At 60.7% G+C, this 17,075-nt stretch overlaps 2 protein-coding genes and 1 pseudogene across 2 annotated transcripts in view; 1 reads left to right on the forward strand and 2 right to left on the reverse strand.

Annotated features, from left to right (window-relative positions):
• Positions 1 to 1,085, forward strand: part of ACA1_358680 — a 3,129-nt pseudogene extending 2,044 nt beyond the window's left edge.
• A 286-nt stretch (positions 1,086 to 1,371) lies between these two features.
• On the reverse strand, positions 1,372 to 13,580 carry ACA1_358790 (uncharacterized protein; the record flags this gene model as incomplete). Its single annotated transcript, XM_004335535.1, is given in 32 exon segments — positions 1,372 to 2,289; positions 2,369 to 3,412; positions 3,488 to 3,614; positions 3,684 to 4,027; positions 4,118 to 4,353; positions 4,451 to 4,499; positions 4,512 to 5,045; positions 5,125 to 5,886; positions 5,977 to 6,216; positions 6,323 to 6,562; positions 6,658 to 6,897; positions 6,968 to 7,207; positions 7,287 to 7,526; positions 7,602 to 8,081; positions 8,186 to 8,425; positions 8,511 to 8,750; positions 8,845 to 9,084; positions 9,164 to 9,403; positions 9,512 to 9,751; positions 9,840 to 10,079; positions 10,186 to 10,425; positions 10,504 to 10,743; positions 10,833 to 10,891; positions 11,024 to 11,204; positions 11,282 to 11,521; positions 11,593 to 11,651; positions 11,729 to 12,227; positions 12,296 to 12,444; positions 12,551 to 12,734; positions 12,813 to 12,904; positions 13,049 to 13,247; positions 13,446 to 13,580. 32 exon segments carry the CDS (start codon positions 13,578 to 13,580, stop codon positions 1,372 to 1,374), a joined length of 9,411 nt encoding a protein of 3,136 aa, XP_004335583.1.
• A 708-nt stretch (positions 13,581 to 14,288) lies between these two features.
• ACA1_358800 (phosphatidylcholine acyltransferaselike, putative) overlaps positions 14,289 to 17,075 on the reverse strand; it is a gene marked incomplete at both ends in the record, with an annotated part of 3,389 nt that continues 602 nt past the window's right edge. The window contains 11 exon segments of the mRNA XM_004335536.1: positions 14,289 to 14,517; positions 14,585 to 14,745; positions 14,757 to 14,830; positions 14,906 to 15,061; positions 15,137 to 15,265; positions 15,359 to 15,511; positions 15,613 to 16,082; positions 16,176 to 16,266; positions 16,352 to 16,468; positions 16,540 to 16,788; positions 16,866 to 16,992. Of these exon segments, the coding sequence (XP_004335584.1) occupies positions 14,289 to 14,517; positions 14,585 to 14,745; positions 14,757 to 14,830; positions 14,906 to 15,061; positions 15,137 to 15,265; positions 15,359 to 15,511; positions 15,613 to 16,082; positions 16,176 to 16,266; positions 16,352 to 16,468; positions 16,540 to 16,788; positions 16,866 to 16,992 (1,956 nt within the window).

The following is a 17,075-nucleotide window of genomic DNA, read 5'->3' on the forward strand; positions in this document are numbered from 1 at the left end:
GGGCCAGAAGGACTCGTACGTCGGTGACGAGGCCCAGTCCAAGCGCGGTATCCTCACGCTCAAGTACCCCATCGAGCACGGCATCGTGACCAACTGGGACGACATGGAGAAGATCTGGCACCACACCTTCTACAACGAGCTCCGCGTGGCTCCCGAGGAGCACCCCGTGCTGCTCACCGAGGCCCCGCTCAACCCCAAGGCCAACCGCGAGAAGATGACCCAGATCATGTTCGAGACCTTCAACACGCCCGCCATGTACGTCGCCATCCAGGCCGTGCTCTCCCTCTACGCCTCTGGCCGCACCACCGGTATCGTCATGGACTCCGGCGATGGTGTCACCCACACCGTGCCCATCTACGAGGGTTACGCTCTGCCCCACGCCATCCTGCGTCTCGATCTCGCCGGTCGCGATCTCACCGACTACCTCATGAAGATCCTCACCGAGCGCGGCTACTCGTTCACCACGACCGCCGAGCGTGAGATCGTGCGTGACATCAAGGAGAAGCTGTGCTACGTCGCGCTCGACTTCGAGCAGGAGATGGCCACCGCTGCGTCGTCGTCGTCGCTCGAGAAGTCGTACGAGCTTCCCGACGGTCAGGTCATCACCATCGGCAACGAGCGTTTCCGTTGCCCCGAGACCCTCTTCCAGCCCTCGTTCCTCGGCATGGAGGCCGCCGGCATCCACGAGACCACCTACAACTCCATCATGAAGGTACTCCACCCCCCCACTACCACCCTCCACCATACCCCGCCTCTCTCTCCTCCCCCCCCCACTTACATTTGGTTCTCTCTCTTTTCCATTTGCACAGTGCGACGTGGACATCAGGAAGGACCTGTACGGTAACGTCGTGCTCTCCGGCGGTACCACCATGTTCCCCGGCATTGCCGACCGCATGCAGAAGGAGCTCACCGCGCTCGCGCCGTCGACCATGAAGATCAAGATCATCGCTCCCCCCGAGCGCAAGTACTCCGTGTGGATCGGTGGCTCCATCCTGGCCTCGCTCTCCACCTTCCAGCAGATGTGGATCTCCAAGGAGGAGTACGACGAGTCTGGTCCCTCGATTGTTCATCGCAAGTGCTTTTGAAAGGAGAAACATCGGGCGGGAAAGAAACCCTCCATTGTCCACCGCAAGTGCTTCTAAGCGGTGAACTTCTCCCCGTACATTACACGAGTGGTGTAACCATGCTCGCTCTCTGAAGAGCTCAGTCCTGTACCTGATTGTCTCTCAATACAAAGCATGACCTCACACACAACACTTCTCGTCCATAGCCAACATTCCTCAAAATCCGCTTGCGCTACGCACAAGGCACTGGGCTGGAACAAAGAATTGTAAGAATGTTAAGTGTATTTTGGAAGAGGGAAGAGTGGGCTTAGTGAAGCTTGTTCATGAGCTCGCGGTGGCGGCGCTCCTTCTCGTACTCCTTCTCGCGGCGGCGACGCTCCTTCTCCCACTGCTTCTGGCGCTCGCGCTCCTCCTCGATGCGGGCCTGCTCCTTGCGGCGGGCGATGGCGGGGGTGAGCTCCCACTCGACCACCTCGCCCAGGTCTGCCACGGCCTTGGCCACCAGGGCCTGGTTGAACTGCACCAGCAGGGCGCCGTCGGCCACGCGGACCTGGTACATTTGGGTCTGGTAGCGGTGGCCCTCGAAGGCCGGCGTTGAGTCCGCGGTGTCGATCACCAGCCGCACCACCTTGGCGCGCTCCACCAGCTGCGCGCGCGCGTCGGGGCTGTTGGTGCAGAGCCACGCCACGCCGCCCTTGCCGGTCACGATCTTGCACGGCAGGTCGTAGAGCACGGTGAGGTAGTCCACCAGCTGGTTGAACGCGCCCAGGGACTCGACGTGCTTGGACTTGAGCACCTCGGTGAGGTCCATCTCCACGCTCAGGGGCGCCGTGGCGGCCGCCGTGAGCTCCTCGCTGCTCTTCTTGAGGTTGGGCGGGCCGTGCCTCTCCAGGAAGTGAGCGATGATGACCGGGCGCAGCTGGAGCGCCTGGCAGAGCTTCTGACCCCACGAGGCGCCGTCGTGGGCCGAGGCCGACAGGGTCACGTTCAGCACCAGCGTGGTGCCCTCCACGGTGGGACGGCCAGCGACGGTGCCGTCGTTGTCGCCGCAGCCGGCCTCAAGGTCGACCTTGACCACGACGGCGTCCACCTTCTGCGCGATGGTCTCGCGCACGAGGGAGAGCTCGCACAGCTGGGGGAGGCCCTGCGCTCCGAAGAAGATCGACTCGAGCAAGCCGTTGCAGTAGGCCAGCACGTACTGCCTCTTGTGCAGAGGCCTCCATTGCTACATCACCACAACACGCCAACGTCAGTTATGCCCGTGTGTGCGGTGGCGCGTGTGTCGTGTGTCATGACCAACGTACCTGGAAGGTGGGGTTGGTGGTGAAGTCCCAGTTGGGGGTGAACGGGAGGGCCTTGCCGACGGTGGAGGCGATGCGCTCGGCGACCTTGGCCTTGTAGGACTCGAGCGCGTCGTACTGGGCGATGGGCACCAGCGCGTCGAACGCCTCCTCGCCGCGGACCTGCCAGTGGCCCGCGAACAGGCCCTTGGCCACAACGCTGCGCAGGTCGAGCTCGACGTGCAGCTCGCCCTCCTTGTTGAGCACGTTGTCGACACTGCCCTCGGGCGCCACGTGGAAGTAGACCCGCTTGAGCTTGGCCGAGTAGCAGGCCTTGCCCACCGGGTGGTGGTTGGTGACCAGCACGCCCTGGGCCACGACGCACTCGGGGAAGCAGGCGTGGAGGCACTCGACGACGTAGGACTTCATCTCGGGCAGGAGGGCCTCGAACTGCGGCGTGTCGACCAGGCTCCAGTCGGCCTCGATCGGCACCGGGCGGCCGAGACCGTCGGCCAGCGCGGCCACCACCGCGTTGTAGCGCTCGTCGGCCAGGGCCTTGTGCACCTGCACGATGACCCGGAGCAGGTTCTCGACCCGCTCGCGGCGCGCGAGAATCTTGCCCAGCTGGGTGGACGACGTGTAGCCGACCGAGACGCCCATGACGCTGCCGTTCATCGACAGGACGGGCTCGGCGGCGACGTTCTTGGTCTCGAGCACGACCAGCACCGAGTCGATGGCGGCGGTGATGGCCTTGAAGCCGATCTCGTGGGTGAGCGAGGTGCGGAGGCCGGCGGTGGCGTTGGCGGCCACGGCGTAGACGTTGCGCATGTAGCCGACCACGGTGTCGTGGCCCAGCCCGACGAACTCGGGCAGCGCGACGAAGGCCTCCCAGTTGATGCCCACCGCGATGGGCTTCTTGGCCTGCTCGCTCAGCTCCTTGGTCAGCTTCGCGCACGACCGGTTGGCAGCCTCGATCTCGATCGGGATCGTGGCCTCGGTGATCCACTCGATCTCGTCCTGCAGCTTCGCGTGGCGACGCGTAGCCTGGTCGTAGCCCATGGTGATGTTCTGCGCGCGCCAAAAAGTATGATGACGTCAGCAGCCACTTCAACCATCTACAGCCACGTGGAAGGAGTCGCGTACGAGGGTGCGGTCGTTCAGCTTGAGGGACCAGGCGGCGGGCGTGGGCTCGAGCGTGATCACGACGCGGTCGATCCTCTCGCCGAGAATGCGCTTACCAGCCTCGGTCCACTCGCTCGTGCTCTTCCAGCTGTTGCGTGGTGTGAGTGAATACATTGTTTTTTTTTTCGACCAAAGCGTGGGGGGGGGTTGGACGTACATCTCGGTGAGGTATTCGAGCTGGGTGGTGTGGAGGCCACGCAGGACGGTCTCGACGCGCTGGGCGCCGAGAATCTTGAAGGGGTGAGAGCGGAGCGTGGGCGCCCAGTTGATCTCGGCCTCGACCTTCTTGCCCACGAAGGCGCTGGCCTTCTCCTCGAAGGTGCGCAGCTTGAACTCGGAGACGTACTTCTCGGTGAAGATGGCCATCGCGGCCGACCACTTGACGACGAACTCTTGGCGGAAGGTCTCGGTCGAGCCCTTGCCCTCGTTGACCGTGATGAGCACCTCGTTGTTGTCCTGCACGTCGATGTTGTACCAGCCCACGCTCGGGAAGTCCTCAAGCTATTCGACATACGCAAGAGCTCCGGTGAGTGATCACTGTGTGTCGTGTGTGTGTCGTGTGTGTATCGTGTGTGTGTGTGTGTGTGGTACCGGGTCGGAAACGCGGTTCTCCATGTCCCAGGCGAAGGCGATCCTGCGGACGTAGCGCTGGAGGGCCTCGCGGGCCGTGGGGCTGGCCTCCTTCATGATCTGGCACAGGCCCTTGATGCTGGGATGCGTCGTCGCGTAGGTACCCTGCGGGATGAGGGTGTCCCAGAAGCGCGAGATCTGCTTGGCCTTGTCCTTCGGATCCCACGACTGGAACTTCTCGTTCAGGCCGAACGGCGCTGTAGCACAACCGCGACTACACGTGAGCATCACTGTGTGTGTGGTGGCGTGTGCGTGTGCGTGTGCGTGTGCGGTGGTGCGTGTCGAGGAACGTACCGAATTCGATATCGATGTAGGCGTTGAGGCGCGCCTTGTCGGAGAGTTCCTTCATGCGTACCGGGGCCTTGGCTTGCGCCTGGCACACGGCGATGTTGTACAGCCTGTCGAGCTTGATGCGCAGGCCGTGCTCGAGCTGGATCTGGCCGTTCTGGGTCATGTTGAGCGTGACGATCAGGTCGCCATCCCTGTTGCGCTCGGCCTTGTAGTTGTGCCTCTCACGGCCGTCGAGCACCGAGTCGGTCGGGTCGTACTGGAGCGCGATCCGCTTCGTGTTGGCCTGCACCAGGTTGCGCGCCACCTGGTCGGCGCCGATCAGCTGCGCCAGCGCGCCCACCACCTGGCGCGCGCAGTTCTGGTAGAGCGTCTTGATGAGCTCGAGCTTGGTGCCGTCGGGCTTCGAGGTGAAGCTCTGGTGGTTGACCCAGTTCTCCCAGTTGAAGCAGATGGGCACCGTGGCGCCGACCGCGCGGGCCAGCTGCTCCTCGAGCGGCGTGACGAAGGTCTTCATGGGACCCACGTTCAGTCCCGCCGGCGGGTCGAGCGACGCAGCCAGCGCCTGGAACGACGTCGGCTCTGGCAGCAGGAACGGAATCTGGTGCGCAAATATGTGTGGTGGTTTGGGTGGTCAGTACGGTTGCGCGGGCCTTAAGGCGGCGGTGGAAGCTGCGTACCTCCTTGGGCGGCTGGTAGGGAGTGAAGGCGCCCTTCTTGGCGGGCTTGTCGGAGGCGGCGGCGTCGTCGGATTCGGGGGCGGCTTCGATGACGCCGTGCTTGGCCTGGGCGATCTTGACCTGCTGCTCGGCCTCGGCGAGCTTCTGCTTGAGGTGCTCGGCGGTGGTCTGCGCCTCGGCGTTGGCGCCGAACTGGGCCAGCTTGGCGAGCAGGCGCTTGGCCTTGGCCACCGTGTCGACGCCCTTGCGGTACTCTTCCTCCTGGAGCCACTTGGCGATGAAGGTCGACAGGGCCGAGGTGGTCTTGCGCGCGTCGTCGAGCGCGGGCTGGAGGTGGTACTTGATGCGCAGCTGCGACAGGCGCTCCTCGGCGGCGAGCAGGGCCTGGTGGGCGCTGGAGAGCACGCCCTCGGTGGCGCTGTCCTCCTTGAAGGGCTGCAGGGCCTTCACGAGCGCCTGCAGCTCCTGTTGCAGCTCGAGGCCCTGCTCGAAGTTCTCCTGCGTGGTCCACTTGCTGCTGGCGGCCCGCAGCTGGCTCACGGCGGCCTCGGTCTTCTTCTTGAGCGGCTCGGCCTGGAACTTGAGGCTGGCCGACTTCATGGCGGCTTGGGCGGCCAGGATCTTCTCGCGGGCCAGGCGCGCGGTGGCCTCGGCCTGGCCGTCGCTGAAGGCCTCCAGGCGCGGGACGAGCGTGCTGAGCTCGTCCAGTGACTCCACCGCGGCGTTGTAGCACTCCTCCACCCACCATTGCGAGACGAAGCGCTGTGTTGTGTGAAACATGGAGCGACTCAGTCAGTGCGACCGCACACGCACGCACGCGAACTCGAAAATGGTGCGAACGGCAGAACGTACGTTGAGCTTGTCGAAGTGCTGCTGGACCTGCTTCCTCAGCGGCTCGGCCTCGTACTTGGCCTTGGCGAGCGGGAGGTTGGCCTGCGCCTTGGCGATCTTCTCCTTGGTGTTGGCGATGACGGAGCTCACGTGCGAGTCGGCCGCGTAGGCCTCGAGAGCGGGCACGAGGACCTTGAGCTCCTCGAGCGCCTCCGAGGCGGTGTTGAAGTACTCCTCGTGATGCCACGACTTGATGAAGTTCTGTTGTATGTTGGGCGATTGGAGGGTGTGATGCACGAACGCGCGGGTTTAGCGACAGGAATGTGCCAACGAAGAGAAGGAGGAATGTAAATGGAACGCGACGTACGTCGAGCTTGGCGGCGACCTGGCCGACCTGCTGCTTGAGGGGCTCGGCCTCGAACTTGAGCTTGGCCTGCGGCACGACGCTGTTGGCGGCCTGGATTCGGTCCTTGGCCACCTTGATGGTCGTCGCCACGCTCGAGTCCGACGCGTAGACTTCCAGGGCCGGCAGGAGCGCCTCGAGCTCGCCGATCGCCTCCATGGCCGTGTTGTAGTACTCCTCGTGCTGCCACGTCTTGATGAAGTTCTGGAATGTAAAGAACGACGAGTGGCGGTGGCAGTGTCAGCGCCGCAGGAGGAAAGGAATTCAAGAGAGAAGTGGAATGCGGGGAATGCACGAACCGGCAGCTTGTCGGCGGACTTGCCGACCATCTCCTGGAGGGGCTTGGCCTCGAAGCGGGCCTTGGCCAGCGGGAAGTTGGCCTGGGCCTTCTGCACCTTGTCCTTGGCGGAGTTGATCGTCGACGCCACGTAGCTGTCCGAAGCGAAGGGCTCCAGCGCGGACATCAGGGCGTTCACCTCGTCGACGGCCTCGATCGCGGTGTTGTAGTACTCCTCGTGCTGCCACGTCTTGATGAAGTTCTGTGGTGTGTGTGTGTGTGTGTGTTGGTCGACGGGCATGCATGGGGCAGAGGAGTTGGAGAGAGCGTACGTCAAGCTGGCTGGCGGCCTTATCGAGGCCGGCACGGAGAGGCTCGGCGGCGTACTTGAGCCGGGCCTGGGGGATGTTGGCCTCGGCCTTCTGGATGCGCTCCTTGGCCACACGGAGCGTGCTCGCCACACTCGAATCCGAGGCGAACTCCTCGAGCGCGGGCAGGAGCGTCTCCAACTCCTCCATGGCCTCCATGGCGGTGTTGTAGTACTCCTCGTGCTGCCACGTCTTGATGAAGTTCTGTTGTTGTGTTTCGTGTCAATCTCAGCGTTTGAGTGGTTGCGGAGAGTGACAGGATAGAATGGTGGGGGAGACGTACGTCGAGCTTGGCGTAGAGCTGGTCGACCTTGTTGCGCAGGGGCTCGGCCTCGAAGCGCGCGCGGGCCTGGGGGAAGTTGGCCTTGGCCGCCTGGATCTTGTCGCGCGCAGTCTTGATCGTGCGCGCCACCTGATCGTCGGAGGCATAGGTCTCCAGAGCGGGCAGGAGCTGCTCCAGCTCATCGATGGTCTCCACCGCCGTGTCGTAGTACTCCTTGTACTGCCAGCTCTTGATGAAGTTCTGTTGTGGCAGATCGAAATATTAGCGAGCGTGTCGTGCTAAATTTGTTGTGTCGTTTTGTGAAGGGAGACGTACGTCGAGCTTGGTGTGGGTGGTGCCCACCCTGTCGCGCAGAGGCTCGGCCTCAAACTTGATCTTGGCCTGCGGGATGTTGGCCTCAGCCTGCGCGATCTTCTCCCTCGCCGCCTTGATGGTCTCGGCCACGTGCGTGTCAGACGCGAACGTCTCGAGCGCGGGCAGCAGCAGGTTGAGCTCGTCGATCGTCTCCACCGCCGTGTTGTAGTACTCCTTGTGGTGCCACGACTTGATGAAGTCGTTGAGCCTGCTGTACGCCTGGGTGACCTGGTCCTTGAGGGCGGCAGACTCGAACTTGACCTTGGCCTGCGGGATGTTGGCCTCGGCCTGCGCCATCTTGTTCTTGGCGTTCTTGATCACTTCGGCCACGTGTGAGTCCGCCGCGTAGACCTCGAGCGCGGGCAGGAGCATGCTCAGCTCCTCGAGGGCCTCCATGGCGTCATTGTAGTACTCCTGGTAGTACCAGTCCTTGATGAATTTCTGGTATGTGTCGGTGCAGAATAAAATGTTAGTTGGGCCAACGCACGCGATGGCTGTCGCTTGGCAAAGTGCCAAACATTGCGAAGCGTTTCGGTGGAGCGTACGTCGAGCCTTCCCTGGGTCTTGTTGACCTGGTCCTTGAGCGGCTCGGCCTCGAACTTGACCTTGGCCTGCGGGATGTTGGCCTCGGCCTGCGCGATCTTGTTCCTGGCGTTCTTGATCACATCGGCCACGTGCGAGTCCGATGCGTAGGCCTCGAGCGCAGGCAGGAGCGAGTTGAGCTCATCAATGGCCTCAACGGCAGTGTTGTAGTACTCCTGGTAGTACCAGTCCTTGATGAATTTCTGGTAATGTTATGTGTCGGGTGTTGGAGGCAAAAAGACCGGTTAGTCCGACGCGACAAGGAAGTGGGGGTGGGAGGGAGCGTACATCGAGGAGCTGCTGGGTCTTGTTGACCTGGTCCTTGAGCGGCTCGGCCTCGAACTTGACCTTGGCCTGCGGGATGTTGGCCTCGGCCTGCGCGATCTTGGTCTTGGTGTACTTGATCACGTCGGCCACGTGCGAGTCCGCCGCGTAGGCCTCGAGCGCAGGCAGGAGCGAGTTGAGCTCCTCGAGGGCCTCAATGGCGTCGTTGTAGTACTCTTGGTAGTACCAGTCCTTGATGAATTTCTGTCGGTGTTGTTGGTTGGTGTCGTGCGGGTCGTGAGCGAATTGCGCACACTAGCAAACAATCAGGTGTAGTGTGCGGGCGCAAAAGACGTACATCTAGCCTTCCCTGGGTGGCGTTGACCTTGTCCTTGAGGGCAGCCGACTCGAACTTCATCTTGGCCTGCGGGATGTTGGCCTCGGCCTGCGCCATCTTGTTCTTGGCGTTCTTGATCACATCGGCCACGTGCGAGTCCGATGCGTAGACTTCGAGCGCGGGCAGGAGCGCGTTGAGCTCCTCGAGGGCCTCCATGGCGTCGTTGTAGTACTCCTGGTAGTACCAGTCCTTGATGAATTTCTGTTATGTCGTCGTTGCACGGTGTTTGTTAGCATCGAGTGAAAGAAGGCCAGCGGACAAACTGAGAGGAAGAACGTACGTCGAGCCTTCCCTGGGTCTTGCTGACCTGGTCCTTGAGCGGCTCGGCCTCGAACTTGACCTTGGCCTGAGGAATGTTGGCCTCGGCCTGCGCCATCTTGTTCTTGGCGTTCTTGATCACATCGGCCACGTGCGAGTCCGCCGCGTAGGCCTCGAGCGCAGGCAGGAGCGAGTTGAGCTCCTCGAGGGCCTCGATAGCGTCGTTATAGTACTCCTTGTAGTACCAGTCCTTGATGAATTTCTGTGGTTGGTTGTTGTTGTTGGACGCCATGCATTGTGTGAGTGAGTTGTGAAAGCAAGCAACGAATGACTGCCCAGACGTGCGTGTGAGAGAGGGGGAACCACGTACGTCGAGCCTTCCCTGGGTGGCGTTGACCTTGTCCTTGAGGGCAGCCGACTCGAACTTCATCTTGGCCTGCGGGATGTTGGCCTCGGCCTGCGCCATCTTGTTCCTGGCGTTCTTGATCACATCGGACACGTGCGAGTCCGATGCGTAGACCTCGAGCGCGGGCAGGAGCGCCTTGAGCTCCTCGAGGGCCTCCATGGCGTCGTTGTAGTACTCTTGGTAGTACCAGTCCTTGATGAATTTCTGTTGTGTGTTGTGATGGTGTATGCAACGCGTGAGTCACCGCTTCATTCGCAATAAAGGGCAGCGAAGGAGAGGTTGAGCGACGTACGTCGAGCCTTCCGTGGGTCTGGGTGACCTGGTCCTTGAGCGGCTCGGCCTCGAACTTGACCTTGGCCTGCGGCACGTTGGCCTCGGCCTGCGCGATCTTGTTCTTCGCGGTCTGGATGACACCGGCAATGTACGAGTCCGTGTCATAAGCCTGGAGCGCGGGCAGGAGCGCGTTGAGCTCCTCGATGGCCTCCATGGCGTCGTTGTAGTACTCCTTGTAATACCAGTCCTTGATGAATTTCTGTTGGAATATTTTGTGTCGGTGGTAATGAGTGATGAGTATTAGCCAGCGCAGCTCACCACATTGCAACGGGAGGAGCAAGAGTGTGACGGGGGCCTGAACGTACATCGAGCCGGTTGTGGGTGGCGACCACCTTGTCGCGGAGCGGCTCGCCCTCGAAGCGGGCGCGAGCCTTGGGCATGACCGCCTCGGCCTCGGCGATGGACTTGGTCGCGTTGCGGATCATGTCGGCGGCGTAGCTGTCCGACGAGTACTGCTCCAGCACCGGCAGCAGCGACTTGATCTCCTCCGTGGCCTCCACCGCGTCATCGAAGTAGGGCTTGTGATGCCAGGTGTGGGTGAAGGTCTGCAGACAGCAACGAGTGTGTGAGTGCAACGTGCCAAAGGGAATAAAAGAAAAGAGAAGAGAAAACGGCCGACGTACGGAGAGCTTGCCAAGGAGGGACCTGATCTTCTCGATGACGCCCGAGGACTCGAAGCGCGCCTTGGCCTGTGGGATGAGGGCCTCGGCCTTGAGGACCTTCTCCTTGGCGTTCTTGACGTTGCTGGCCACGTAGGTGTCCGAGGTGTAGGCCTCGAGCGCGGGAATTAGCTGCTGGAGCTCCTCGAGCGCCTCGAGGGCCTTGTTGTAGTACTCCTCGACGTGGAAGCGGTTGATGAAGTCCTGTTGTTGTCGTTGTCGTTGTTGCTGTCACTCGCCAGACTCGCACGCACACCAACAAAGAGTCGAACAAGTCTTGTGCGAGGACGTACATCAAGCTTGCGGTGCGTCTCAGTCACCTTGTCATTGAGCGGACCGGACTCGAAGCGCGCTGTTCGCCGAAAAAAAAGGGGGGATAAGTCATGCAAATAATAATAAGTCTCGAACGGCGAAGGGCAATAAAAATGCATAATAATAATAACAAAAATAATAATAATAAAAGCATGCTATGAAGGGTGCTTACTCTTGGCCTCGGGCAGGACGGCCTCGGTCCTCCGAATCATGTCCCGGGCGTTGGTGAGGGCGGTGGCCACGTAGGAGTCGGAGGCGTACTGCTCGAGCTCGGGCAGGAGCACCTTGAGCTCCTCGAGGGCCTCGAGGGCCGTGTCGTAGTACTCCTTGACGTGCCAGCGGTTCACGAAAGGCTGTGAAAGCGAGAGAGAGAGGGCGGTCATGTCAACACATTTGGTTGACCAGAGCAGTGGGAGGCGAGTGGACGTACATCGAGCTTCCTGTAGGTGTCGACCACCTTGTTCTTGAGCGGCTCGGCGGCGAACTGGACGCCGGCCTTGACGATGAGCTCCTGAGCCTTGGCCATCTTCTCCTTTGCGTTCTTGACCGCGCTGGCCACATCGCTGTCGATGATGTACACCTCCAGGGCCGGTACCAGCGCCTTGAGCTCATCCATCGCCTCCAACGCGTCGTTGTAGTAGCTTTGCACGTGCGGGCGGCTGATGAAATCCTGTGTATCGCGCGCGCCGTGGCGTCAGCTGGAGGAAACAATTTGAACTTCAGGGCAGGGACGTGGCGTACGTTCAGCTTGGCGTGGGTGGAAGCCACCTTATCCCGCAGCGGCGCCGACTCGAACTTGACTGCACACACGCGTCACAGAAGAAAAAAATATGTCAGTTAGGGGTGAGGCTCAGCAGGGGATGAGTAGTAGTCGTACTCTTGGCGGCCGAGACGAGGGCTTCGGCCTTGGCGATCTGTCCCTTGGCGGACTTGACGAGATCGTCGACGGCTGAGTCGGCGACGTAGGCCTCGAGGGCCGGGACGAGCGAGGCCAGCTCCTCGAGGCCCTCCATGGCCGTGTCGAAGTAGCTCTGCACGTGCGGGCGGCTGATGAAGTCGGTGAGCTTCTCGCGGGACTTCCGGACCAGCTCGACCAGCGGCTTGGACTCGATGCGCGCCTTGGCCAGCGGGATGTTCTTGTTGGCCTTCTCGACGTTCTCCTTGGCGTTCTTCAGGGTGTTGGTCACGAAGCCGTTGACGTCGCCGAACTGCTCGAGCGCGGGCAGCAGGCCCTGCAGGCGCTCGAGCGCCTCCGTGGCCACGTTGTAGGCGTTCTCGTCGTGCCACCTGTTGATGAAGTCCTGCAGCTTGCCCGACCACGTCGCGACCTCCACGCGGAGCGTCTCCACCGAGCCGTCCTGCTGGTACTTGTTCAACTGTTCACCCAACACGTCAGCACCGCGCCTTGCAGCAGACCCAATGCTGGGGAGGGAGAGCAACTTACGGCGGCGTCGGCATCGGCAGCAGTCTGCAACGCGGCGACGACGACGCCCTTGGGCTGGGTATCGCCGGGCACGCTGACGCCGACGTGCTGCTCGAGCTCCGTCGCGTTGGTCCACAGCTCGTCCTTCAGCCGGCGGACCTCATTCGCCTCTGCACGAACACCACCACCACCACCACCACCACCACTCGTGAGAACCGGTGCCGCGATGGAAAGGGTGTGTGCTGACGTGGTGGCGGGCGAGAGACGGCAGCAAACCTTTCTCGTTGCAGATGCGGCCGAAGAGGACGCCCTTGAGGTGTCGCTGCTGGGCATCGGTGGACTTCAGCAGCTCCACCACCTTCTTGAGCTGCTCCGCGCCCTGATCGGCGGTCGAGGCGAGGGCCAGCTTGTTGGCGGCCTCCGCCAGACCCGCCTGGAACGTCGGCACCTTGGCCTTGGCCTGTGTGTGCGACCACCACCACGCGTTAGCTCACAACACTCCCACCCTCTCAAAAATTGCTGCGCGAGGTCCTGGTACCTTGTCGAGGGCGCCATATTTGGCGATGAAGACCTCAAGCGCGGGCTCGAGCTCGGCCACGGCATCGGCCAGCTTCTTCAGGTCCGCTTCCGCTGTTTGGGTTGCGCACAGTTAGCGCTGGAAAAGATGAAAGAAAACAACAATTTCTTTGTTTCATTTCTTCTGCCCGATATCTCAATGTGCCGGTCACGCGGGTGTTTGGTGACGATGGCGGTGGTGAAGGGGAGGAGGCGTACCAGGCCTGATGGCGGAGCCGGGCACGAAGATGACGGCGCGAGCGGCGTCCTGGGCCTTCTTGAGGAGCGCTTCGACGGCCTTGATTTCGGCATCGACCTCCTTGGCCTTGCTTGCTCCGTCGATCGCCGCAGCCGCCTGCACCACCGCAGCCTCCAGCGCCGGCAGCTTGGCCTGCACCTTGGCGTCGGACCTGTCCAGCTATTTCCCGTACACACGCACAAAAATGTAAGTGAGTATATATTTTTGTGTGTGAATATATTTATATTTTTTAATGAGATATTTTTATGAAATTATATGTCATAAAAGTCAAAAAACCATCGAGACAGATGTATAATTGCCATTTTATCTCCGTTGAGACTGGCAAAGAACGAAAAGGGAATTGGGGGGGGGGTTTACCTGGGCGATTTTGTCGTTGAGTTGGTTGAGGAAGTTCTGAGCCTTGGGCGCTTCGTTGGGCATGAGGTGGAGGAAGCGAGACGAGTTCTCCAGAGAGCCCTTCAGGGCCTCAGCTTCGCGCAACAGAGCGTCCATGATGGTTCTTTTGTGGTGTAATTACAAGACTGACTTGAGTCTGTGGTGATGTACAGGAACGGCGGCTTGTGCGGCGAGACGACCTTCGCACACAAGGACAAGAAAACGACGACACTACAAAACAGCGGCTCGAGCTTTGGCTTTATGCACACCGGAAGGCTCCCGCGATTGGCCGGCACACGGCGAATGAGCGCGTAAATTGCGGTACCTGGAAGCGGCCGCCGCGAAGAGGCTCTCTTCCTCTAACTCTGCGGTGTGGCCCACGTTTGACGCACACCGTTCCGGACCCTTTCTCCCTACCTGGAATCGCCAGCTTGTCAGACACACTCATACTCATACTCACAGCGGGGCTTATTCCCGGAGGCCCAACTGTCTGTGGGCAGCGACGGAGTAACAACACCATTTTCGACTCTCTGTGCAGTCCCAGCAACGCAGAGGCATTGCTGTGGAGGCCTCTGGAAGAGATGAGTATCTCATGAAGAAGAAGGCGTGTTGGTGGTCCGTTAGCCCGGGTGAGAAAGAGGAATAGATAGACGTTGGCGCGGTGAAGCTGCTGTCCAGCACGACCCGAAAAGTTGTCGGGTGCTGCGGGTAGCTTTCGAGGAAATTAGCGCTTGGTTGTGTACTTGGAAATTATGGGTTGCTTTTTATTTACACATACATACTGCTGTATCTACACCGTATCTACACCGCCCCCAAACAATCTATCTACATGTGAAGCACCTTGCCACCATCACGCACAGTACCCTCGTGGGCGGTGCGTTCGACTTCGACAACGCGCTGTTGGTCGACGACAGCCACCATCTCGTCAGTCTCCACGACCACCTCAGTGTGCGGGGCGGACACAGCGTGGGCGACCGACGGCGGGATGATCTGCTGCTTCACCGACGGCTTCAGTCGGCACGATTGGTCCAGCGTGAGGTCGCCAAACACGTAACTGAGAACAACAACATGAGCGGTGTCAGTCGCGTGGTGGTGCCAAGAGGAGAGTGATAGAGAGGTACCGGTATTCACAAAACTCGGGGTACTTGCACTTGGCAGCCAAATAGTCCCACGCGCAGTCATAGTCTCCGCGAGGCACTCGTGCGTGCTGGCGACCGATGCGAAAAAAGAGAGTCAGCACTTCATTGAGGACCTCTTCACGAGAGTAGATGAACACCAGAGCCTGTGGACTACCTTATGCGCAAACGAGCCAAACGACGGAATGGACGGACTCCCTTCGCCATACTCACCGGCCATCTGCTGCAGGACTGTTGGGTGGAGCAGGACAGAGGTCAGGGCCGTCATATGAGTTGGAGCTGAGGGACTGAGGAAATTGGGCGTACTGGAATGTTCGTGCAGGATCTCCTCCGCAAACTCGCGCAGGAAAACGCGGTTCTTGATGACGTCTCTGTGGTCGACCGCGTCAATCTCCCACACGGCAGTGGCCGAACCACGTCCGGTCTTGTTCACAGACTCGTAGAACGTGATCAACGGCTCGCCTGATATGGCCATCACGACAATCAGAATCGTTCGCTCAGCCGCACGTGCGTTCTCGAGAAGTTGTAGCAACGCACCTTGAATAATGATGTCCTTGTTCGGGTCGTCCTTATTGTAGAAACGCTGCGGAATCTTGGTGACGGTAACATCGTCGCCCAGCCACCGGTGGCACCACGACAGGGACACATAGGGCACCGTGCCGTCGCCTGCGAAAGGCCCACGCGCTGGGTTAGCAAGACCACTGGGGGGGGGGGCAGTCTAATCGAATTAAAATGCAACGCGTGCGGTGGGCAGCGCACCAGACTTGGTGTTGGCGCCGGATGGGTAGGTAGCGCCGGTCAGCTCAGAGTATATCCTGCCCTTGTCTTCGTAGGTGATGTCCTCGATGCGCCACTGTTCCCTGAGCAGATCGGTGGTGTAGTGGTACCCCAGTTCGGTGCGCATGTTGATGCCTGTGCCGAGGCCACCACCACCAACCCAATCGAAATTTAGACTACAATCACGCATCTATGTATGCCGGAGCGCAGAAGGCGTTCGGTGTGGGAACACATACCGTAGGCGCAGATGACCTTCTTGATGGGCGGGCGAGACCAAGTCGTGTAGTGCTCCATGACGGGATCGGAGAGGTAGTACTTGTTGATGATGTTGACCGTGTTGTTGACCTTGCTGTCGACCGGGGCGATGTCGTTCAGCGCGTCGAGGATCTGCGACGAGTTGTAGACCTGCGTCCACGGGAAGGGCTTGACCTTGTCGTTCTTCCGCGCCCTCTTCTTCAGCTGCTCCTGTCGCTTCTGCAGCGCCTCGGCCTTCTGCTGATCATTCGTTTCATTGCTCCGTTCGTATTCGGCGTTGGCAGCGGCCAAGAGCGCCTCCTCCTGCTGGCGGATGGCTTCAGTGTCGCGCTGCTGCTGCGTCTTGGCCCAGTCCGCGTTGGCGGTGATGGTGATGAGGTTGTCGATCGGCCAGATGTTGCTATGCTCTCCCCGCGGATTGAACGGAATGTTCCACGAAGGTGTACCAAACCTGCACGAGACAGCAACAAAGCACATTTTCGGTTACTTGATAGAAACCAAAGCAATTGGGCGAAGAGAGAGAGAGAGAGAGAGAAGGACGTACGTGGAGGCCATTTCCCGGGCGAGCTCGGGGCTGATGCGAGGCAGACCAAAGGTAACACCACTCATGATGCCTTCAAAGGCTTGCGGCGCGCCTGTGACCGGTCGATAGAGAGATGTCGTGAGTGTTAACGATGAAAGTGAGAAAACGGAAAGTGAGGGTCGAAGGCCTGGCCGTACCGAGCAGGGGAGCACCAACGGCCACATAGGCAGCGATGTTGTCGTCGAGCCACGCCTGGTACTTGTCCTTCTGGTAGTCTTCAAGCCACTCCAGGAAATACCTGAAGACGTTGTTGCCTGCCGATCACGCAAACAAAAGGTGGTGAGCGAGGTGGTCGCCACATGCGCATGCGTGGCTGCGTAGGCACCCATAGAGTGAGCCATGACGATGAGGCCGGGGTGGGCGAGCTTCTTCGTCCGGCGCTGGGTCTCCACGGTGAGCTCGATCTTGACCATGAGCGATCGGAAGAAGTAGTCGCGCTCCTGCAGCTTGCTGGGTGCCAGGCGGAAGTCGTAGGGCGCTGCCACGATCGTCGTGCCCGGCTCGTAGTCGAAGATCTCCACCATGGCGCGCACGAACTCTTGCCACACGGTCGACAGAGGCCCAGTCAAAATGCCTGCCACCGCCACATCGTGTGGGTTAGGCGCGGCGAGCCTGGGCTGTAGAGTTATAATAAAAGAAGCAGAACCGTACCGGGGTCGAGCTCGCCGATGGCGGTCATGCCCTCGCCGGGGCGAAGCTTGCACCCATTGGGCGGGTCGGAGAGGTCCTCGGGCACCAGCTTCATGCACTCCACCCAGCACGTCGGGGCGCCCAAGATCTTGGCCACATCGATCCAGACTCTGTGTGTGTTGGCGGCCACCGGTGGCGAGACGGTCAGAGTCAGCTTACGTGTCTCGGTAG

Source organism: Acanthamoeba castellanii, assembly GCF_000313135.1.
Source record: "Acanthamoeba castellanii str. Neff unplaced genomic scaffold scf7180000084742, whole genome shotgun sequence".
Lineage (NCBI taxonomy): Eukaryota > Discosea > Longamoebia > Acanthamoebidae > Acanthamoeba > Acanthamoeba castellanii.